This window comes from Aotus nancymaae, unplaced genomic scaffold, assembly GCF_030222135.1.
Source record: "Aotus nancymaae isolate 86718 unplaced genomic scaffold, 86718_ANA_hifiasm-v0.15.2.pri h1tg000028l, whole genome shotgun sequence".
NCBI classification, from domain to species: Eukaryota; Metazoa; Chordata; class Mammalia; order Primates; family Aotidae; genus Aotus; species Aotus nancymaae.
Window position 1 is genome coordinate 37,667,499 of NW_026988441.1, and position 23,317 is coordinate 37,690,815.

At 53.8% G+C, this 23,317-nt stretch overlaps 1 protein-coding gene across 1 annotated transcript in view; it reads left to right on the forward strand.

Annotated features, from left to right (window-relative positions):
• Positions 1 to 6,927: 6,927 nt before the first annotated feature.
• Positions 6,928 to 23,317, forward strand: part of C3 (complement C3) — a 40,555-nt gene continuing 24,165 nt past the window's right edge. Inside the window, exons 1-17 of the mRNA XM_064382010.1 lie at positions 6,928 to 7,075; positions 7,932 to 8,124; positions 11,211 to 11,376; positions 11,466 to 11,536; positions 13,694 to 13,788; positions 13,903 to 13,985; positions 14,069 to 14,159; positions 15,473 to 15,575; positions 15,667 to 15,793; positions 16,231 to 16,346; positions 16,448 to 16,597; positions 17,632 to 17,841; positions 17,975 to 18,181; positions 19,011 to 19,169; positions 20,765 to 20,894; positions 21,156 to 21,227; positions 21,441 to 21,638. Of these exons, the coding sequence (XP_064238080.1) occupies positions 7,002 to 7,075; positions 7,932 to 8,124; positions 11,211 to 11,376; positions 11,466 to 11,536; positions 13,694 to 13,788; positions 13,903 to 13,985; positions 14,069 to 14,159; positions 15,473 to 15,575; positions 15,667 to 15,793; positions 16,231 to 16,346; positions 16,448 to 16,597; positions 17,632 to 17,841; positions 17,975 to 18,181; positions 19,011 to 19,169; positions 20,765 to 20,894; positions 21,156 to 21,227; positions 21,441 to 21,638 (2,245 nt within the window). The 5' untranslated portion in view covers positions 6,928 to 7,001. The remainder of the gene's footprint in view (positions 7,076 to 7,931; positions 8,125 to 11,210; positions 11,377 to 11,465; positions 11,537 to 13,693; positions 13,789 to 13,902; positions 13,986 to 14,068; positions 14,160 to 15,472; positions 15,576 to 15,666; positions 15,794 to 16,230; positions 16,347 to 16,447; positions 16,598 to 17,631; positions 17,842 to 17,974; positions 18,182 to 19,010; positions 19,170 to 20,764; positions 20,895 to 21,155; positions 21,228 to 21,440; positions 21,639 to 23,317) is intronic.

Sequence of the window (23,317 nt, forward strand, 5' to 3'; positions counted from 1 at the left end):
TGCGTAAGAGCAGGCTCCCAAGGTGGGTCTCCACCCCCCGCCCACCCACCCTTCAACTACAGCACCCACAGGGCCTTTTGGAGCTCGGCCATGCCTTCCTTGCTGAAGGCCACAAGCACAGTACAGCGGCAAGGAGCAGGGCTGGGGCGACGTCTTCCTGTAAGCAGAAACAAATATAGCTGGGGCCCAGATGAATACATGGCCTGGTCAGACAAAGAAGGAAGTGGGAGGCATTGCCGACTGGGGAAGTTACATGAACAAGGCGGGGAAGGCTGGGATGGCCCGCAAGGCTGGAGTGGGGCAGGAGGAAGGCGAGAGAAGCTGGCAGAGTCCTAAAGACAGGCAGGCACATGGGGCTTCATGCAGGGGTCCACGGGAGCCATGGAGGAATGTAAAGCAGGGGAGGAGCATGGCCAGAGAGAGATGTTTGAATCCATGTGCATGCTGCGGTCGGCTGAGTCATGGTCCCCTCAAAGATGTGCACATCCAGCCGGGCACTGTGGCTCATGCCTGTAATCCCAGCACTTTGGGAAGCCGAGGCAGCTGGATCACTTGTCAGGGGTTCGAGACCAGTCTGGCCAACATGGAGAAACCCCATCTCTACTAAAAATACAAAAATTAGCTGGGCGTGGTGGTGGGCACCTGTAATCCCAGCTACTCAGGAGGCTGAGGCAGGAGAATTGCTTGAACCTGGGAGGTGGAGATTGTAGCAAACCATAATCACACCACTGTACTCCAGCCTGGGTGACAGAGCGAGATCCTGTCTCAAAAAACAAAAAAGAAAGAAAGATGTGCACATCCGAATCCCAAGGCCTTGTGGATGTATTCTGTCACGTGGCAAAAGGGACTTTGTGAGTGGGATTACGGTTCTTAAAATTGGGGGATTATCTTGAATTATCTGGGCATGCCCAATATTGTCACAGGGGTCTTTATAAGAGGGAGGTGGGAGGGTCAGAGTTAGAGGAGACGCAGTGACAAAGACAGAAGCTGCAGTGATTCTGAGGAATGGGCCACAAGCCATGGAATGCACGTGGCTCCTAGATGATGAACAAGGCAAGGAAACGGGTTCACCTGTTTCCTCCAGAAAGGAATGCAGTCCTGTTGACACCTTGATTTTACACTTCTGACCTCCAGAACTGTAAGAGAATAAACGTGTTGTTTTAACCTACCAAATGTGCAGTAGTCTGTTGCTGCAGCAGTTAAGAACTCAGGCAGTTGGCCGGGCGTGGTGGCTCACGCCTATAATCCCAGCACTTTGGGAGGCCGAGACAGGTGGATCACGAGTCGAGATCGAGACCATCCTGGTCAACATGGTGAAACCCCGTCTCTACTAAAAATACAAAACTTAGCTGGGCGTGGTGGTGTACGCCTATAGTCCCAGCTACTCGGGAGGCTGAGGCAGGAGAATTGCTTGAACCCAGGAGACGGAGGTTGCAGTGAGCCGAGATCGCACCATTGCACTCCAGCCTGGGTAACAAGAGCGAAACCCCGTCTCAAAAAAAAAAAAAAAAAAAGAACTCATGCAGTTTAAGAGCACACGCTCTATAGAGCCCAGCTGCCTGAGTTCAGATGTCGGCACTTATCGGCTGCAGGAACTTGGACAAATGGCAGAAGGCTGTGTTTCTTCATCTGTAAAGTGGGGCAATGATACTGCCTGTGGCATGTGGCATAAGCAAGGGTTAAAGTACATGAAATAGATAAGATGCCACCACCAGCATCTCATAGGCGTTTGTGAACACGAGTGCACATTCATGTGTTATACATGATGGTTGTCAAAGGAATACAAAGGTGGGATTTTTGTTGTTTAGACAGTCTCGCTCTGTCGCCCAGGCTGTAGTGCAATAGCATGATCTCAGCTCACTGCAACCTCCGCCTCCCAGGTTCAAGTGATTCTCCTGCCTCAGCCTCCCAAGTAGCTGGGATTACAGGTGCCCACCACCACGCCTGGCTAACTTTGTATTTTTAGTAGGGACAGGGTTTCACCATGTTGGCCAGGCTAGTCTCAAACTCCTGGCCACAAGTGAGCCACCTGTCTCGGCCTCCCAAAGTGCCAGGATTATAGCCGTGAGTCACCGCACCCGGCCCAAAGGTGGGTTTTAGAAAAGGAGCCCCCAAGCCAGGCATGGTGATGGGCACCTGTAATCCCAGCTACTTGGGAGGCTGAGGCAGGAGGATCAGGTGAGCACAGGAGTTTGAGGCCACAGTGGGCTGTGATCGCACCACTGCACTCCAGCCTGGGCGACAGGGCCAGACCCTGCTTTTAAAAGAATAAAGTAAAAATAAAGAGTCCCCAGCTGCTGCGGCGTCAACAGGCTGGTGAGGAGGCCGGGGCAGAGGTCAGGACAGAGATCACAGTGTTGGAGAGGGAGGATGAGCTGGGAGATCCCGGGCAGGGGCTTGGCCAGCAGGTGAATTCAGGGAATGAGAGGAAGGAAGGAGCCTAGCTTGGAGGCCTGGTAGGGCTGTCGCCCAAGCAAGGCTAGGGCAGAAGACGCGGGTGTTAGCAAAAATAAAAATGCAGTTCATCCGGAGCTCAAGACCAGCCTGGCCAACATGGTGAAACCCCGTCTCTACTAAAAATACAAAAATTAGCCAGGTGTGGTGGTGGGTGCCTGTAATCCCAGCTACTCGGGAGGCTGAAGGAGGAGAATCGCTGGAACCCAGGGGGCGGAGGTCGCAGTGAGCCGGGATCGCGCCATTGCACTCCAGCCCGGGGTTACAACAGCGAGACTCTTTCTCAAAAAAGAAAAAATACAGTTCAAGTGTACTGAGCGATCAGTATGTGCGGGGCGCCGGGCTAAGCACCCCTTGGTGCTACTCAGGACTTCCACTCCAAGACTAGAAAGGAGGCTCTAGGCTGTGATCTCCAGTTGACAGATTAGGAACTGAGGCTAGGAGGAGGGGTCGGACCTGCCTAGAGGCCCCGCAGAGCTGGAATCAAAACCCACTGCTCTCCATTTTCCCAGGGTGGGAGTCCCCAGGGCCCCGGCTTCTTTCTGCAGAGTATATGAGAGGGAGGGGAGGGAAAAAGCCATTGTCACCAGGCAGATAGATTGATTCAGCCAGGTCAAGGTTAACTTGAATTAATCAGTAATGGGCTGGGAGAAGGGAGGGCCTGGCTCCCGGTCCTGGAGAAAAAGTCTAGGAAATCAGGCACCTCAACCTGGAATTAGATGGTGGGATAAGGGGCTTCCCAGCTGCTCCCAGGCCTGGCTGCCCCTCTGTCAGGGGGAAGGGTAGGGATGGGGTGTAGCGGGGTGTAAGTAAACCCAGGCAGATGTGAAGCAGGGCCACTTGGGTCCCCCACCCAGCGATCATTCCTGCTTCCTTCCTCTTATTTTCTTTTTTCTTTGTCTTACATATGTATGTATGTATGTATGTATGTATGTATGTATGTATTTTGAGACAGTCTCGTTCTGTCACCCAGGCTGGAGTTCAGTGGTGCGATCTCGGCTCACTGCAACCTATGCCTTCTGGGTTCAAGCGATTCTCCCACTTCGGCCTCCCGAGTAGCTGGGACTACAGTTGCGTGCCACCACGCCCAGCTAATTTTTTGTATTTTTAGTAGAGATGGGGTTTCACCGTGTTAGCCAGGATGGTCTTGGTCTCCTGACCTCATGATCCACCGGCCTTAGCCTCCCAAAGTGCTGGGATTAGAAGTGGGAGCCACCACACCCCGCCCTTTCCTTTTTTTTTTTTCTTTAGAGACAGAGTCTTGCTCCATCATCCAGGCTGGGGGCAATGGTGTGGTCAGAGCTCACTGCAGCCTCTAACTCCTCCTGCCTCAGCCTCCCGAGGAACTGGGACTACAGGCCTGCCACCATGCCCTGCTAATATTTTTTTTAATTGTAGAGACAAAGTTGCACTGTATTTCTCAGGCTGGTCTTGAACTCCTGGGCTCAAACGATGCTCTCACCTTGGCCTCCCGGAAGTGCTGGGATTTCAAGCGCGAGCCACTGTGCCCTGGCCTCTTCTCATCTTCCCCTTGCACCCCAGCTAGGGTTGCCGAACAGAATTCAGGACGCTCGGTTACATTTGAATTTCAGATAAATAACAAATATTTTTTCAGTATATATAGCTCCCAGATAACCCCCGAATGGTCAGCCCAGGTGCCCGTACTCTCCCTCTCTCCCTCCCTTGCCTTCTGGAATGCTGGGCTGGGTAGACCTGCAAATGCAAAGTACCCTCTACACACCCAGACCTCCTCCTCTCCCTCCCCTGCTGGCTCATCTTTGTGTACTTCCCCCTCCCAAACCTCTGGACACAAATGCACATCTCCCAGAAAAAGGTCACGAGGTTCTAAAGAATTCCCCGGCTCGCCTCCCTCCCTCCTAGCAGGCTATGATCCACTCCAGCCTTCGACCCTCTCACATCTCATCTTGGCCCTCCCCTCTGGTCACTTCTTGGAGGTCAGGATAGGGCCAGACCCTTCCCAGGTTCAAGTAATTCTCCTGCTCAGCCTCACGAGTAGCTGGGATTACAGGCACATGCCACCATGCCCAGCTAATTTTTTTTGAGACAGAGTTTCACTCTTGTCACCCAGGCTGGAGGGCAATGGCACGATCTTGGCTCACTGCAACCTCTACCTCCCAGGTTCAAGCGGTTCTCCTGCCTCAGCCTCCTGAGTAGATGGGATTACAGGTGCCCGCCACCACGCCTGGTTAATTTTTGTATTTTTAGTAGCCATGAGGTTTCACCATGTTGGCCAGGCTGGTCTTAAACTCCTGACCTCAGGTGATGTACCCGCCTCAGCCTCCCAAAATGCTGGGATTGCAAGCGTGAGCGATTGCACCTGGCCAGGGGTTGCAGTCTCAAAAGCTGAACCCCAATTCTGGAGAACAAGCAGGTGTTTGCATTCTCCCTCCTCCTCCTCTTCCAAAGAGTGTGTTGCAATCAGTGCAGACACCAGGTTTGTTCTCACGCTCCATTCCTCCTCCTCCCCCTGACACAGAAAAGAACGTGGTTTACAGGAAATCAGCGAAAACTCCCCATTAACTCCTTCTGTGAAGTTTCAGACACCACCTCTCCAGTGATAAGGGGACCCCACCCACATACCATTCTCCTCCCTTTACCGTCCACCTCCTATCTCTGGACAGCAATGCTACTGGCCATCAGAGGATGCCAGTTAAAATGACACCGGGCGGTTGGGTGTGATGGCTCCCACCTATAATCCCAGTACTCTGGGAGGCCGAGGTGGGCGGATCACCTGAGGTCAGGAGTTTGAGATCAGCCTGGCCGACATGGCAAAACCCTGTCTCTACTAAATATACAAAAAAAAAAAAAAAAAAAAAAAAAAAACAGCTGGGCGTGGTGGCGCACGCCTGTGATCCCAGCTCTTTGAGAGGCTGACGCAGGAGAATCGCTAGAACCTGGCACGCGGGGAGTGCAGTGAGCTGAGATGGTGCTGCTGCACTCCAGCCTGGGCGACGCAGCAAGACTCTGTCAAAAGAAAAAAAGAAACCAGATAACTGCCCCCACCCCTCCGAAAAAAACGAGGCTGGTTGCTTTCTCACAATATAAGAAGAGGTCTGTAACCTGTAAGAATGAGGAAGTTCTTTGTGCACCGAGGTGGAACAACCTCTGAGGTATATTGTTCATTACAAAAATAAAAAGCAAAAAACCCAAGATTTAACTGAAGAGACTGGGAAGAATAGTGTGTCGAATGTGCCATCCTCAGGGCACAGTGGTTTGCACTGGCACTTTGTGAGCCTGCTGCAGGAGGATCACTTGAGCCCGGGAGTTCAAGACCGGACTGGGCAACATCGTGCGACTCCATCTCCACAAAAATAAAAAAATTATCTGGGCATGGTGGTGGCAGGCACCTGTAGTCCCAGCTACTCGGGAGGTTGAGGCAGGAGGATCACTTGAGCCCAGGAGGTTGAGGCTGCAGTGAGCTGTGATCGCACCACTGCTCTTTAGCCTGAGTGACAGAGTGAGAAAAAGATTTTTAAAAGGAAAAAGCAAAAAGAATATGCCGTCAGCAGGGGTGGGAGGAAAACTATCTTTCCCTCTATACACAGTTATACCTTTTAGATGCTGATCCATATGAATATATTATACACACAGACACACAGACACACACACACACACACACACACACACACACAATACAATTTAATAATATCCTAACAGGATGCTGACATAAGACAGGTATAAAAGCTAGAAATGAGGACTTTTCTCAGTGATGGCTTTTTTCTCAGGGATGCCAAAGTCACTCAGGCATCCCACAAAGGTAATTGAGGGGAGCTTCCCTGGAAAATGAGCGCACCTGGATAGTGAACTCCTACATATACCTCAAAGCCCATCTGAAGTGGGACCCTCGTACAGGAAGTTTTCCCTGACCCTCTAAGAAGCAGCATTCTATTTCACTGCGGAAAACATTTCTTTCTTTCTTTCTTTTTTTTTTTTCTTTTTCTCCTACACTGCACATGAGCTAGAAAACATTTCATGAGACTCCGAACTTCTGTGCTGTACTCTGTCCCTCCCCCATCCTACTTCCCCTCCCTCAGCATGGAAGCCTCTGGAAGTAAGGCTCTGGCTCCCAGCCTACAGAGAAATTTCTAGGAATGGTTCAATTGATAAATGGATGGCCAAAAGTGAACTGGGGATGAGGCCCAAGACATCTGCGGTGGGGGGTTCTCCAGACCTTAGTGTTCTTCCACTACGAAGTGCGTGCAACAGAGAAAGCTGTGTGTTCACCAGCTGGCCCTGACCCTGGGAGAGTCCAGGGCAGGGTGCAGCTACGTTCATGCTGCTTGGGAGCATGTCCTCAGGTTACTCACCCCACGGACATGTTGGCCCCAGGGACTGAAAATCTTAGGAAATGGTGTTGAGAAATCTGGGGCAGCCCCAGAAAGGGGAGAGGCCACAGGGAGAAGGAGGGGTTGAGTGGGGGAAAGGCAGGGGCCGGATAAAGAGCCAGCTCCAGCAGGCGCTGCTCACTCCTCCCCTTCCTCTCCCTCTGTCCCTCTGTCCCTCTGTCCCTGCACCGTCCCAGCACTATGGGACCTGTCTCAGGTCCCAGCCTCCTGCTCCTGCTATTAACCCACCTCCCCCTGGCTCTGGGGAGTCCCATGTGAGTGATTACTGCTTCAAGTGTGGAAGCAGCATCTGGGGTCCAGATCTCTGCAGAACTCAGGGTGCATTTGGGTGTTTGTGGATTCAGGGGTTAGCAGGTTTATATAAATTTGGGCTGCCTGTGAGTTTGGGTGTTTATGGGTTGGGTGTTTGTGAAATCCAGGTATTGTGGAACTGGGGGTTGAGATGTTTCTAGAATTGAGGCCATCTGTTGGTTTAGGGTGTATGGGTGTTCAGTGGTTGTGTGGTTGGGGTGATCTGGAGACTCGGAGGTTTAGACTTCACAAGGTTTGAGAGTCTGAAGCTTGGGTTAGGGTTAGAGATTGGCTACTCTGGGCTCCTGTAGGGTTGGGGAGTTTGGAACTGGTTCTATTTATAGGACTGGGGTGCTGGAGGTTTAGGCTTAGGTCTGGGGTGCTCTAGGACTTGAGCTTTAGAGGTTTTGGTGAATGTGGGTTTGGGCATGTTTACATATTTGGAGTGTTTAGAGATGTAGAGGTTTAGGGTTTGGGGCCTGTGTGGGTTTAGGCAATTGTGGGTCTGCAAGTCTGGAGGCTTGAAGGTTCAGGGGTTGGTGGGGTGCATGCCCCCTCATTGCCCAGGCTTTCAAAGGCCAGGCCCAGCTGGCTGAGAGCGGGAGTCACGGTAGTTGCTGTCCTGCCCATGTGGTTGAGACGGTGGCAGTGCCCAGAGAAGAATTTGGACCCGGATATTGGAATGGGCAAGTGCGCCGGCAGTCACTGGATCCTCTCCAGGACCAGGGTCTGGGGCACACAGCCTGCCAGGCGCTGACTCCGGTGAGAACTGGAGTCTTCCTGGAATGACAGCGCCACTCCCGTGCCCCACTCCGACAGGTACTCTATCATTACCCCCAACATCCTGCGGCTGGAGAGCGAGGAGACCGTGGTACTGGAGGCCCACGACGTGAATGGGGATGTTCCAGTCACTGTCACTGTCCACGACTTCCCAGGCAAAAAAATAGTGCTGTCCAGTGAGAAGACCGTGCTGACCCCTGCCACCAGCCACATGGGCAGCGTCACCATCAGGGTGGGTGCAGACTGGAGCAGACCCGGCTGGCACCCACAGCCACGCCCACTCTCCCTCCTTCTGAGCCCCTCCCCTTCTGTCTTCTTCCCTTCTAAGCCCTGCCCTTCCCTGAGTCTCCACCCCTCATGAGACTCCTTTCTAAGCCCTGCTCTTCTCTGAGACACCACCCTTTCTGAGTCTCCTCCCCTTCTAAGCCCCTCCCTTCTCTGAGACCCCACCCCTTCTGAGTCTCCTCCCCTTCTAAGCCCCTCTCTTCTCAGACCCCACCCCTTCTGAGTCTCCTCCCCTTCTAAGTCCCTCCCACTGAATCTCTTCCTTTTCTAAGCTCTTCCCCCTTTAAGTCTCCTCCTCTGAACCCCTCCCCTCTCAGTCTCCACCCCTAAGTTCCCTCACCCGAGTCCCTCCCCGTTTCTGAGTCCCCGCCCCTTCTGAGCCCCTCCTCTTATATACTCTCTCTTCCTTGTGAGCCCTCCCTTTTTTTTTGAAAGAAAGAAAGAGAAAGAAAAAGGGGGAGAGAGAACAGGAGTCTTGCTCTATTGCCCGGGCTGGAATGCAATCTAAAAATAGGTATTAAAAACCTCTTTTTTGCCCATAATTGTGCTTAATAGCGGAGACAGGAAGGAATAAGAGAAGAAAATAACAAACAAACAGCCATCCAATATTTCATTTAAGTCTGTGAAATGCTATGCACATGCTGAAGAGTGATTTACTTCCAATTATGTGGTCACTTTCAAAATAGGTGTAATGTGATACTGAGAAAAATGTATGTTCTGTGGACCTGGGGTGAAGATTTCTATAAATATTCACTGAGTTTACTTGTTCCAGGTCTGAGTTCAAATCATAGATGTCCCTGTTAGTTTTCTATCTCGTTGATCCGTCGAATATTAACAATATGGTGTCAAAGTCTCCCGCTATTATTGTGCGGGAGTCCAAGTCTCTTTATAAGTCATTAAGAACTTGTCTTATGTATCTGGGTGCTCCTGTATTGGGTGCATATATATTTATGATCATTGACTCCTGTTGTTGCATTGATCCTTTTACCATTATGTAATGTCCTTCTTTGTTTCTTTTAGTCTTTGTTACTATTAAAGTCTATTTTATCAGAGATGAAAGTTACAACTCCTGTTTGTTTGTTTGTTTGTTTTTCTCTCTCTCCATTTGATTGGTAAGTCTTCCACCAACCCTTTGTTTTGAGTCTTTGTGTGTCCTTGCTTATGAGATGGATCTGGATACAGTGTACCGATGGGTTTTGACTTTTTATTCATTTTGCCTGTCTGTGTCTTTGAGTGGGGCATTTAATCCATTTAAATTTAGGATTAATATTGATTTTTGTGAGTTTAATATTGTCTTTTAATGCTAGCTGGCTGTTTTGCCCATTAGTTGATGTACATTCTTATACTCTTTATGCTTTGGTAAATTTTTGGGATGATTGATACTGGTTGTTCCTTTCTGTTTGTAGTACTTATTTCAGAAGCTCTTGTAAAGCAGGCCTGGTGGTGATGAAATCTCTGAGTGCTTGCTTGTTCACGAAAAATTTTCTTTTTCCTTCGCTTATGAAGCTTAGTTTGGCTGGATATGAGATTCTGGGTTGAAAATTCTTTTCTTTGAGGATATTGAATATTGACCCCCACTGTCTTCTAGTTTGTAGGGTTTCTGCTGAGAGATCTGCTGTGAGTCTGATAGGCTTCCCTTGATGGGTAACCTGACCTTTCTCTCTAGCTGCCCTTAGAATTTTCTCCTTTATTTCAACCCTGGTGAATCTAACGATTATGTGTCTTGGGGTTGCTCTACTTGAGGAATATCTTTGTGGTGTTCTCTATATTACCTGGAGTTGAGTATTGTCCTGCCTTACTAGGTTAGGAAAGTTTTCCTGACTAATATCCTGAAGAATATTTTCCAGTTTGGATTCATTCTCTTCATGACATTCAGGTACACCTATCAAATGTAAATTAGGTCTTTTCACATAGTCCCATATTTTTTGGAGACTTTGCTCATTCCTTTTTACTCTTTCTTCTCTAATCTTGTCTTCTCATTTCATTTCATTAAGTTGGTCTTCGACCTCTGATATCCTTTCTTCTGCTTGATCAATTCAACTGTTAAAACCTGTGCATACTTCGTGGCGTTCTCGTATTGTATTCTTCAGTTCCATTAATTCACTTATATTTCTCTCTAAATTGTCTATTCTCGTTAGGATTTCATCAAATGTTTTTTCAAGGTTCTCAGTTTCTTCACATTGGGCTAGAACATGTTCTTTTAACTCACTGAAGTTTCTTATTATCCACCTTTTGAAGCCTAATTCTGTTAATGGAACGCACTTCATCCATCAGGCCTTGTTCCCTTGTTGATGAGGAACTGCGATCTCCTGTAGAGGGAGAGGCATTCTGATTTTGGGTATTCTCAGCCTTTTTACGCTGGTTTCTTCCCATCATTGTAAATTTATCCACCTGTCGTCTTTGTAATTACCGACTTTCAAATTAGGTCTCTGAGTGGACATCCAACTTGTTGATTCCCAGTGCCGGAATCTGAGCAACCCACTGCGCTGTCCAAAACAGCAGCGTTAAGATTGATGGTGCTTTTCTGCCCAGGAATCTCCGGTCTGGCCTCCTTCTTGAGTCCCTTTTTCAATCAGCTGAATAGGTGACTCTGCCCTCCCGGAGCTCCAAACGTTGACCAAAAGGGGACCCAGTTCGTTTACTTTGCACCAAGAACCGCCACACCAGGGCGCCGGCAAAACTGCCGCGCTGGCCACAAGAGTTGTGCTGGCGACCCATGGGGCTCCTCTGCTGGGAATCTCCTGGTCCATGAGCAACAAAAATTCATCTGAAAGTGTGGCGTCCTCTCATTCTCTGCACTTTCACTGGGAGCTACAATCCTGAGCTGCTAGTAATCGGCCATCTTGGATCTCTCTCGAGCCTTCCCTTCTCAGTCCCCTTCTGGATCCCCCCCACTCCCCTTGCACCTCCTTCACATGCCCCCCCTCCCCAAAACTGGGGCAGGCAAGGAGGGACCCAGCCCAAGATCCGGAAGCTGGACTGTGGTCACGGGGCCTTGGAACAGACCCCTGACGAGGCCCTGCCCATGCCTAGATTCCCGCCAACAAGGAGCTCAAGTCAGACAAGGGGCACAACAAGTTCGTGACCGTCCAGGCGGCCTTCGGGGCCAGCGTGGTGGAGAACGTGGTGCTGGTCAGCCTTCAGAGTGGGTACCTCTTCATCCAGACGGACAAGACCATCTACACCCCCGGCTCCACAGGTGAGGCCAGGGGCAGCTGGAGAGGGGGGCACCGGCCTGGGCGGGCCGGGATCTCACCAGGCCTCCCTGTCTGTTCCACTGCCTTCCAGTTCTCTGTCGGATCTACACTGTCAACCACAAGCTGCTACCCGTGGGCCGGACGGTCGTGGTCAACATTGAGGTACCAGCTAGAGGGGGCCCCAGGGGCAGCAAGGGCGTAGGCTCAGGACAGACAAAGAGATGGAGAGAGACAGAGAAAGATGCACCAGAGAGGTGCAGTGGCAGGGACACAGAGGCAGAGAGATATATAGACACACATGCACCCACACAATGCACACACACAGCACACACACAGACACAGAGGCAAAGAGATATGTAGACATGTGCACCCACACAATGCACACTCACAGCACACAACACACAACACACAGACACAGAGGCAAAGATATGCAGACACACGTGTGCACACACAACACACAGCACACAACACACAATGCAACACAACACACAGTACAATACACAATACACACACAACACAGTACACACAATGCAATGTGCATAACCACACAACACACACAAAAGAACACACACAACACACAAACACATAACATACACAACCACACAATACACACAACATACACAACACATAACCACACGACACAATATACATAACCACACAACACACACAAAACACACATGGCGCACACACACAACACAACACACACAGTCACATAACACAATACACACAAACACATAACACACACAACACACAATCCACAATAAACTATAGGACACATATACACACACACACAGGCCAGGAGACAAGATGGAGATCCAGGGAGACCCCAGGGAGAAGTGCAGGTGTCCGTGGATTCTGCTTTCAGATAAACCCCTGGTCACTTCGCCTCCCTGAACCTCAGTTTCCTCATCTGAATGTTGGGATCAGGACAGAAAATTCTATGTCGTCTATTCTACCGACCCCGCAGCCAGAGGATGCCTGTGAGCACCTCCTCTGCCTACAGCCCTCCATGGCTCCCACCTTCCTATGGGTCAAAGCCCAAGTCCTCTCTGCGGTCCGCAAGGCTCTGCGTGAACTGCCCCATCCTCTCCCTGCCATCCCTTCCTCCCTCTCTCCCCTTCAGTCACTCTGCTCCAGCCACACGGGCCTCCTCGCTGTTCCTCCAACATCCCAGGTGCAGTCCTGCCTTGGGGCCTTGGCACGGGCTGTGCCCTCTTCTCAGAAAACCCTCTTCTTCCAAATATCCACACAGCTCGTCCTCTCTCCTCCTCTAAGTCTTTGCTCAAATGCCATCAGTGTCTCCATTTTACAATGAAGTCTCTCTGAGTAACCTATAAAGTTACAAATACCCACCCTGATATCTCTCTCTCTCTCTCTCTCTCTCTCTCTCACACACACACACACACACACTCACACTTTCACTCACTCTTCCTTCCTGCCATGTCCTGCAAGTGAGATTTATTCATTTGATAATTGCTTTTCCCCTCACCTTGCCCTCTATTGAACCTAAATTCCATCCAGGAAGGAATGGATGGATTGTTCAGGGTTTTGTCACCTGAACTCAGCCCAATGCCGGTATATAGTTGGGCTTAATAAATTTACTGGGCTGGGCGTGGTGGCTCACGCCTCTAATCCCAGCACTTTGGGAGGCTGAAGTGGGCAGATCAGGAGGTCAGGAGTTCAAGACCAGCATGATCAGTATGGTGAAACCCCATCTCTACTAAAAATACAAAAATTAGCCGGGTGTGGTGGCACATGCCTGTAGTCCTAGCTATTTGGAAGGCTGAGGCAGAAGAATCGCTTGAACCACAGAGACAGAGGTTGTAGTGAGTCAAGATTTCGCCACTGCACTCCAGCCTGGGTGACAGAGCGAGCCTCAGATTTATTTGTTTGTTTATTTATATTTTTGACAGAGTCTCGCTCTGTCACCCAGGCTGGCATGCAGTGGCACAATCTCAGCTCACTGCAACCTCTGCCTTCCAGGTTCCAGTGATTCTCCTGCCTCAGCCTCCCAAGTGACTGGGATTAACAGGTGCCTGCCACCATGCCCAACTAATTTTTGTATTTTTAGTAGAGACGGGGTTTCACCATGTTGGCCAGGGTGGTCTCAAACTCCTGACCTCAGGTGATCCACTCGCCTCAGCTTCCCAAAGTGCTGGGGTACAGGCGTGAGCCACCGTGCCTGCGCAGGTCCTTGTTCTTAACCACAGTAGACACTGCACAGAGAATGTCCAGATGCAGAGAGGTCAGGGAGAGCTGAGAGGCTAAGCCCAGCCTCTGAAGAGACTCTCCCGTATCCTTCCCTCCTGCCTCCTGCAGAACCCGGAAGGCATCCCGGTCAAGCAGGACTCCCTGTCTTCTCAAAACCAGTTTGGCATCTTGCCCTTGTCTTGGGACATTCCAGAACTCGTCAAGTATGTCAGGCTCTTGAGAAGGGGGCTCAGGGCTCCCCTATTTCAGGAGAGGGAGCTGGGGTGGGTCTGGGGGATCCGAGGCCGGAGCAAACTACTCATCCTCCCTCTTGACAGCATGGGCCAGTGGAAGATCAAAGCCTACTATGAAAATTCACCACAGCAAGTCTTCTCGGCTGAGTTTGAGGTGAAGGAGTATGGTAAGAGGAGGGGCCAGGGGATGGCAGCGCTCAGGACACCGGGCCTAGCGCCAGCCCCGCCAACGCCGCTGTCTCTCCCCCAGTGCTGCCCAGTTTCGAGGTCATAGTGGAGCCTGCAGAGAAATTCTACTACATCTATAATGAGAAGGGCCTGGAGGTCACCATCACCGCCAGGTGAGGGGCTGGGGGTGCCACCAGGTAAGGGCCAGATGAGGGAGCAAGTGAAGCCCAGGTGGGGGTCTGGGGGATGGGACTAAGTGAGGGGTTGGGGCCAGGTAAGAACCAAGTGAAGGACCAGGTAAAGACCAGGTGGGGGGGCTGGGGTCTGGAGGGTGAGATGAGGTGGGGGCTGGGGGATGGGCCCAGGTGAGGGGCTGGGGGAGGTATCAGGTGGGGGGCTGTGGGAGGTACCAGGTGAGGTGCGGGGGGAGGTACCAGGTAGGGGTCTGGGGTAGGTACCAGGTGGGGGTCTGGGGTAGATACCAGGTGGGGGTCTGGGGGAGGTACCAGGTGGGGGGCTGGGGTAGATACCAGGTAGGGGTCTGGGGAAGATACCAGGTGCAGGGGCTGCGGGAGGTAACAGGTGGAGGGCTGGGGGAGGTGCAAGGTCGGGGGTTGGGGGTGGGACCAGGTGAGGGGCTGGGGTTGGGGCCAGGTGAGGGGCTAGGGGTGGAGCCAGGTGAGAGGCTGGGGGTAGGGCCAGGTGGGAGACTGGGGTTGGAACCAGGTGGCAGGCTGGGGGTGGGACCAGGTGGGGGGCTGGGGGTGGAGCCAGGTTGGGGGCTGGGGGTGGAGCCAGGTGGGAGGCTGGGGTTGGAACCAGGTGGCGGGCTGTGGGTGGGACCAGGTGGGGGGCTGGGGGTGGAGCCAGGTGGGAGGCTGGGGTTGGGACCAGGTGGCGGGCTGGGGGAGGGACCAGGTGGGGGGCTGGGGGTGGAGCCAGGTGGGAGGCTGGGGTTGGAACCAGGTGGGGGGCTGGGGGTGGGGCCAGGTGGGGGGCTGGGGGTGGGGCCAGGTGGGGGGCTGGGGGTGGAGCCAGGTGGGAGGCTGGGGTTGGAACCAGGTGGGGGGCTGGGGGTGGGACCAGGTGGGGGGCTAGGGGTGGAGCCAGGTGGGAGACTGGGGTTGGAACCAGGTGGTGGGCTGGGAGTGGGACCAGGTGGGGGGCTGGGGGTGGGACCAGGTGGGGGGCTGGGGTGGAGCCAGGTTGGGGGCTGGGGGTGGAGCCAGGTGGGAGGCTGGAGGTGGGACCGGGTGGGGGGCTGGGAGTGGGGCCAGGTGGGGGGCTGGGGGTGGAGCCAGGTGTGAGACTGGGGTTGGAACCAGGTGGGGGGCTGGGGGTGGGACCAGGTGGGGGGCTGGGGGTGGGGCCAGGTGAGGGGCCAGCAGTAGGCCAGGGCTCCAGTCTTCAGCACAGGCAGGAGAAGCTGGGGGAGATCCTGTTCTCGAGGAAGGGTGAGCTGAAGCCCACTCCGTCTGCCCCGTAGGTTCCTCTATGGGAAGAAAGTGGAGGGAACTGCCTTTGTCATCTTCGGGGTCCAGGACGGCGAGCAGAGGATTTCCCTGCCTGACTCCCTCAGTCGCATTTCGGTACCATCTACAGAGGCTGCTAGGTCCCTCCCTCGAGTTCCCTCCTCCTCTGAGTCCCTTCCCCTCTCTAAACTCTCCTCTTCCCTCCCAGATTGAGGATGGCTCAGGGGATGCCGTGCTGAAACGGCAGGTACTGCTGGATGGGGTGCAGAACCCCCGAGCGGAGGACCTGGTGGGGAAGTCTTTGTACGTGTCCGTCACTGTCATCCTGCACTCAGGTGAGGCCTGGTCTGAAGGCCAAACTCAGGACCACCAAATGGGCCGGTCTGAGAGGGGAGGCCCAGTCGGAAGAGAAAGCCTAGTTTAAGGAGGGAGGCTCAGAGTGAAAGTGGGGTCCAGTCTGATGGGGTAAGCCCAGTCTGAGAGGGGAGGCTGAGCATGAAGGCTGTGTCCAGTCTGATGGAGGAGGCAGGGCCAGCATAAAGGTGGGGTCTGAGCTGATGGGGAGGCCCGGTATGAAGTCTGTCCAGTCTGATGAGAAAGGCAGGGCCAGCATAAAGGTGGGGTCCAGTCTGATGGGGAGCACAGGATCAGCATGAAAGTGGACTCCACTCTAAAGGAAGGGGCTTAGTCTGAAGGTGGGGTCCAGTCTGAGGGAGGAGGCCTAGTTCTGAGGGGTGGCCCAGGAGCCTACACTCACAGCTGGTCCTCTCAGGCAGTGACATGGTGCAGGCAGAACGCAGCGGGATCCCCATCGTGACCTCCCCCTACCAGATCCACTTCACCAAGACACCCAAATACTTCAAACCAGGAATGCCCTTTGACCTCATGGTGAGACCCAGGGCAGGAAGGGGTCCCACTCCTCCCTTCTGGTACACCAGCCACACCCCTGAGCCTGCCTGAAACTCCCCCGCCTGCACCCCACGTCGTAGGTGTTCGTGACAAACCCCGATGGCTCTCCAGCCTACCGAGTCCCCGTGGCAGTCCAGGGAGAGGACAACGTGCAGTCTCTAACCCAGGCAGACGGTGTGGCGAAACTCAGCATCAACACACACCCCAGCCAGAAGCCCCTCAGCATCACGGTGCGTCTGGGCTCAGCCTCAGAACCCCACCACTGGGAACACGGCGTGGGGGTCCTGGCGTTTGCACAGTGGGGTCCTGCCATTTGCATAGAGACATTCTCATCTGCATAGAGGGGCACACAGTTGGAGGAAACAGGGCTCTCCCACTTACACGCCCTGCGCCTTCCACTGACACGGAGAGACGCCCCATCCATGCACAGTCTTTCCACGCCCACGGGGGAAGTAGCCTGAATCTCACAGGAGGGCTGTGCAGTGTTGGGGACAGGCCCCTTGTTGTGAGGTGGTCTCCGTTCTCCTGGCTTCTGTGGACGTGGCCCTGTTGCCCCTCACTGGGAGGGAGGCAAGTCTCAGGGCAGCTGCAGAGGTCACCGATGGTCTCCATGTCCCCTCTGCGGCTCCCAGGCTGGGCACCCCGCTTACCCCTTGCTGTGCTCAGCATGCATATGAATTTCCAGTGGCTGCCATGACGGATGGCCACAGCCTAGTGATCTAAAGCCACACACACTCATGGGTCTGCAGTCAGAGGTCGGCAGTCCTGGCTCTGGGATGAAGTTCGTTCCCTTGCTTTTTCCAGCGTCTAGAGGCCAACCTAGAGGCCTGGCTCATGGCCCCTTCTTCCATCTTTAAAGTCAGCATAGTGTCTTCCAATGTCTCTCTCTCTCTCTTTCCCCCTTCCTCTCCCTTTCTCTCCCCAGTCTCCTTTCTCCCTCTCTCTTCTCTCCTCTTCTTCCTTTCTCCTCCTCATCCTCTTGTTCTGTCCCCCTCCTCCTCTTGTTCTCCCCCCTCTCCCTCTCTCTCTGCCTCTTTGCCTCTCTCTCCTTCCCTCTCTCCCCTGCCCCCACCTTAGTAGAGACACTTATGATGACATTAGCTCCACAGGACCCAGCACAATGATTCCACCTCCAGGTCCCTAACTTCCTCTTACCTGCAAAGCATCCTTTTCACCAAGAAAGGCCACCAGTTCCCAGGTCTCGGGGATTCAGGTGTGGGCATCCTTGGGAGGGACCAGCACGCCTCCCTGTCTCCCACCCCAGGTGCGCACCCAGAAGCAGGGGCTCTCGGAGGCAGAGCAGGCCACCAGGACCATGCAGGCGGAGCCCTACAGCACCGTGGGCAACTCCAACAACTACCTGCACCTGTCAGTGCCACGCGCGGAGCTCAGGCCGGGGGAGACCCTCAACGTCAACTTCCTCCTGCGGATTGACCGCACCCAGGAGGCCAAGATCCGCTACTACACCTACCTGGTCCGTGGCCACCCGGCAACCTCTGCCCCCGCCCTCCTCCTCCTGGCTTCTTCCGAAGCCCCAGGACCCCTTTCCCCATCCCGGACCCCTCCCTGCACGCCCTCCCGAGCCTGAGGCCAGCCTGTCCCCCCAGATCATGAACAAGGGCAAGCTGTTGAAGGTGGGGCGCCAGGCGCGAGAGCCCGGCCAGGACCTGGTGGTGCTGCCGCTGTCCATCACCACCGACTTCATCCCGTCCTTCCGCCTGGTGGCCTACTACACGCTGATCGGCGCCAGCGGCCAGAGGGAGGTGGTGGCTGATTCCGTGTGGGTGGACATCAAGGACTCCTGCGTGGGCTCGGTAAGCGCCCGGGGCTGGCTCCCTCCCTCTCCCCGCTCTTTCTCCTTTTCTCTCTCCCTGTCTCCTCTTTCTCTCTCTCTCCCTTTCTTTCTCCTTCTCCTGTTTCTCCTTTTCTCTCTCCTCTTCCTCTCCCTTTCTCTTCTCCCTCTGTCTCTCATCTGTCTCTCTTTTTATCTCTTTCCCTCTCTTTTCTTCTCTCTCTCCCTCTCTCTCCCTCCTTTTTCCCTCTTTCTCTTTCCCTTTCCCTCTCTCTCATCTCCCCCTCCCTTTCTCTTCTCTTTTTTTCTCTCCCTTTCTCTCTCCTCCTCTCTTTCCCTCTTTCTCTCTCTCCCCCTTTTCCTCCCTCTTTCCCCCTCCCTCTCCCTGCTCTCCCTTCTCTCTTTCTCTCCCTCTCTCTCTCCCTTTCTCTCTCTCCCCCTCCCCCTTTCTCTCTCTCTCCCCCTCCCCCCTCTCTCCCTTTCTCTCTCCCCCTTTTCCTCCCTCTCTTCCCCCCACTCTCCCTTCTCTTTTTCTCCCTCTCTCTCTCCCTTTCTCTCTCTCCCCCTCCCCCTCTCTCCCTTTCTCTCTCCCCCTTTTCCTCCCTCTCTTCCCCCCACTCTCCCTTCTCTTTTTCTCCTTCTCTCTCTCCCTTTCTCTCTCTCTCCCCCTTCACTCTCCCTCTTTTTCCCAGTCTGTCTCCTCCTCTGTCCCTTTCTCCCTCTCTCTCTCTCTCTCCTGCAACCTCTCCCCCGACCCTTTCTCTCTTTCCACTCAGCCCAGCACCCCCTCCATGCCTGGCACTCCTCCCTCCCAGGGCTGACTTCTTCCCGCATCTCCACCTTCCCCACAGCTGGTGGTAAAAAGCGGCGAGTCTGAAGACCGGCAGCTTTCACCTGGGCAGCAGATGACCCTGAAGATAGAAGGTGACCACGGGGCCCGGGTGGGACTGGTGGCCGTGGACAAGGGCGTGTTCGTGCTGAATAAGAAGAACAAGCTGACGCAGAGTAAGGTAAGGAGCGGTGTCCCAAGGCTGCTGAGAGGAGGCAGAGGCACAGGGGCGAGGGGAGTGTAATGGGTGTGGGGGAGGGCTGAAAGCAGAGGTCAGAGCAGACCAGACACAGGGACGGTTGAAGCTGAAGATGGGAATGAGGTTGGACAAGGGTTCAAATTGCGGATGGTCATGAGAACTGGACACTTTATTTTTTCTTTTATTTTATTTTGTGACAGAGTCTCCCTCTGTCACCCAGGCTGGAGTGCAGTGGCATGATCTTGACTCGCTGCAACCTCCACCACCTGGGTTCAAGCGATTCCCCTGCCTCAGCCTCCCGAGTAGCTGGGACTACAGGTGCCCACCACCATGCCCAGCTAATTTTTTTTATATGTTTAGTAGAGATGGGGTTTCACCATTTGGCCAGATGGTCTTGATCTCTTGACCTCGTAATCCGCCCACCTCGGCCTCCCAAAGTGCTGGGATTACAGATGTGAGTGACTGCGCCCGGTCGAGAATTGGACAATTTCAGCTGCGGCAGGGGCAGCACACCGAGGGTCATCCAGTGGGGGCGGTTTCGGGGGTGGGAGGAGGATGGAGGTGGGGTTGGCCTGGGATCGGGAGTGAGGATGGGAATTCAGAGGCAATCAGAAGGGGGATGGAGATAAGATTAGGAACGGAGGTGGGGGTGGTGGCTCACGCCTGAAATCCCATCACCTTGGGAGGTCAATGTGGGAGGATCACTTGAGGCCAGGAGTTCCAGACCAGCCTGGGCAACATGGCAAGACCCCATCTCTACAGAAAATTTTAAAAATTACTGGGCATTATGGCGCATGGCTGTAGTCCCAGCTATTTGGCAGGCTAAGGTGTGAGGATTGCTTGAGCCCAGGAGGTTGAGGCTGCCGTGAGCTATGATTGCACTCCAGCCTGGGCGACAGTGGGAGATCCCATCTAAAAAAAAAGAACAGAAAGAAAGTCGGGGAAAGGAGGAAAGAGAGAGAAAAATAAAACAGAGAAAAAGAAACAGAGAAAAAAGGAAAGGAGGGAGGAAGGGAGGGAGGGAGAAAAGGAGGGAGGGAGAGAGGGAGAAGGAAGAGAAGAAGGGAGAAAGGGAAGAGGAGAGGAGGGGAGGAGGGAGGGAGAAGGAAGGGAAAGAAAGAAAGAACGAAGAGAAAAAGGCCAGGCACGCTGGCTCACATCTGTAATCCCAGCACTTTGGGAGGCCAAGGCGGCGGATCACTTGAGGTCAGGAGTTCTAGACCAGCCTGGCCAACATGATGAAATCCCATCTCTACTAAAAACACAAAAATTAGCTGGGTGTGGTGGCGGGTGCCTGTACTCCCAGCTATTCGGGCAACTGAGACAAGAGAATTGCTTGAACCTAGGAGGCGGAGGTTACAGTGAGCTGAGGTTGCGCCATTGCACTCCAGCCTGGGCAACAAGAGCAAAACTCCATCTCAAAAAAAAGAAAAGTCGTGCAGGGGCAGGAGTGGGGGAGATGAGAGTGAGACGAGGTGGGGTCATTCGGGAAGGGATGCGCAGGTCCATTTGAGTGATCCCAACTGCTGGCCTGGCCACCCTGTGTTCTCCCACCCCCATGCCCCCCACCTCCGAAGATCTGGGATGTGGTGGAGAAGGCAGACATCGGCTGCACCCCGGGCAGTGGGAAGGACTACGCCGGCGTCTTCCTGGATGCAGGGCTGGCGTTCAAGAGCAGCAGTGGCCAGCAGACCTCCCAGAGGTCAGGTGAGGACGCCCCCCGAGCCAGTGCAGGGACAGCCAGCACCTCCACCTCCCAGATGCTGGGAGCAGAGCTCTGGAATCCGGGGCCCTGGGTTCAAGCCCCGCCTCCGCCACCACCTAGCAAATCCCTTCTCTCTGAGCCTCAGTTTGCTCACCCATCAAATGGGAGCAGGAGCACCCCCACCTCACACGATGGTGAGGGGTGAGGCGAGGACACTTAGTAGGTGCCCCATTCCTTGTCTTCTCGGTCCACCTGCCCCGCAGAACTTCAGTGCCCACAGCCAGCCGCCCGCCGACGCCGGTCTGTGCAGCTCATGGAGAAGAGGATGGACAAAGGTGGGAGGCCCTTCCCACCCTACCCTGCCCCAGAGCCCCACCCGAGGAGACCCCAGCCTGGCCGTGCAGGAGGCGGAGAGGGAGGAGGGGAGGGTCTGGCATGGGTGGGGGATGTGGGGAGCGGGGAGTGGAAGTCCTCGCTGGGGTCCATCCCGCGTCCCCGCCCCTGCACTGCCCCGCTGAGGGTCTGGCCTGGGGGATGTGCTCCCGCAGCCGGCCAGTACTCCAAGCAGCTGCGCAAGTGCTGCGAGGACGGCATGCGGGAGAACCCCATGAGGTTCTCGTGCCAGCGCCGAACCCGCTTCATCACCCTGGGCGAGGCGTGCGTCAAGGCCTTCCTGGACTGCTGCAACTACATCACGGAGCTGCGGCGGCAGTACCAGCGCGCCAGCCACCTGGGCCTGGCCAGGAGTAGGTCCCACGGGCGGGGCGGGGCAAGGGGAGGGAGTGGCCTGAGGGGGGAGGAGGCCTTGTCTGGGGGCGGGGGGCGGGACTGGAGAAGGTCCCTGTCTGATGGGGGAGTAGGTCCCTGTCTGAGGAGGGAGGAGTCCCTGTCTGAGGAGGGAGGAGGCCCCTGTCTGAGGAGGCAGGAGGATTCTGTCTGAGGGAGGAGGATGTCCCTGTCTGAGGAGGGAGGAGGCCTCTGTCTGAGGGAGGGAGCCCCTGTCTGAGTGGGGATGATCTCATGTCTTCACTTCTTTTGTTTTTTCCTTTTTTTAATTTTTTTTTTTTTTTTTTTTTTTTTAAGATGGGGTTTCACCATGGTGGCCAGGCTGGTCTTGAACTCCTGACCTCAGGTGATCCACCCACGTTGGCCTCCCAAAGTGCTAGGATTACAGGCGTGAGCCACCGTGCCCGGCACAAGTGTGAGCCACTGTGCCCAGTCAATTTTCTCTTATTGTAAGATAAATTTTTCTTTGCTTCACTTAAGAAAATTGACTGGGCACAGTGGCTCACACTTGTAATCCCAGCACTTTGGGAGGCCAAGGCAGGCAGATGACTTGAGGTCAGGAGTGAGACCAGCCTGGCCAACATGGTGAAACCTCGTCTCTACTAAAAATGCAAAAATTAGCCAGGCGAGGTGGCAGGTGCCTGTAATCCCAGCTACTTGGGAGGCTGAGGTGGGAGAATCACTCGAACCTGGTAGGTGGAGGTTGCAGTGAGCTGAGATTGCGCCACTGCACTCCAGCCTGGGCAACAGAGCAAGACTGTCTCAAAAACAAAACAAAAAAAGAAGGAAGGAGGGACGGGAGGGAGAGAGGGAAGGAAGGAAGGAAAGAAGGAAGGAAGGAAAGAAGGGAAAGAATGGAAGAGAGAAAGAAAATTGGACGGGCAAAGTGGCTTATACCCTTAATCCCTGCACTTTGAGAGGCCAGGGAGGGCAGATTGCTTGAGTCCAGGAGTTCGAGACCAGACTGGCAACATGGTAAAACCCCATATCTACTAAAATAAAATAACTAGCCAGGTGTGGTGGTGCACACCTGTAGTCCCAGCTACTCGGGATGCTGAGGTGGGAGGATCATTTGAACCCAGGAGATGGAGGCTTCAGTGAGCCAAGATACCACTGCACTCCAGCCTGGGAGACAGAGCAAGAACCTGTGCCAAAAAAAATAAAGAGAGAGAGAAAAAAGAAAAGACAATTCAAGCAAATTCAAAATGATCTTCACAAAGAGGAAATGGTGTGAGGGCCATTGGGAAAATTAGACAAAAGTCTGGTCTACTGAAATATGGTTTACATCCACATGGGGGTGAGTTTTATTTTTCCCCAGCATTGGGTAATTCCTTTAGTCTATTGGGGGTCGAAAAAAAAATGGCCAAATGTTACTATCCCAAGGCACTCGGATTGATTATTTCAGAGTATGAGTATATTTAGGTATCTCTTTAGAAATTCCACCCACTTTGGGCTGGGCACAGTGGCTCACGCCTGTGATCCTAGCACTTTGGGAAGCTGAGGCAGCAGGATTGCTTGAGATCGGGAATTCAAGACCAACCTGAGCAATGTAATGAGACAAAAAAACTTTTTTTTTTTTTTTTTTTTTGGAGACAGCGTCTTGCTCTGTCACCCAGGCTGGAGTGCAACCTCGGTTCGC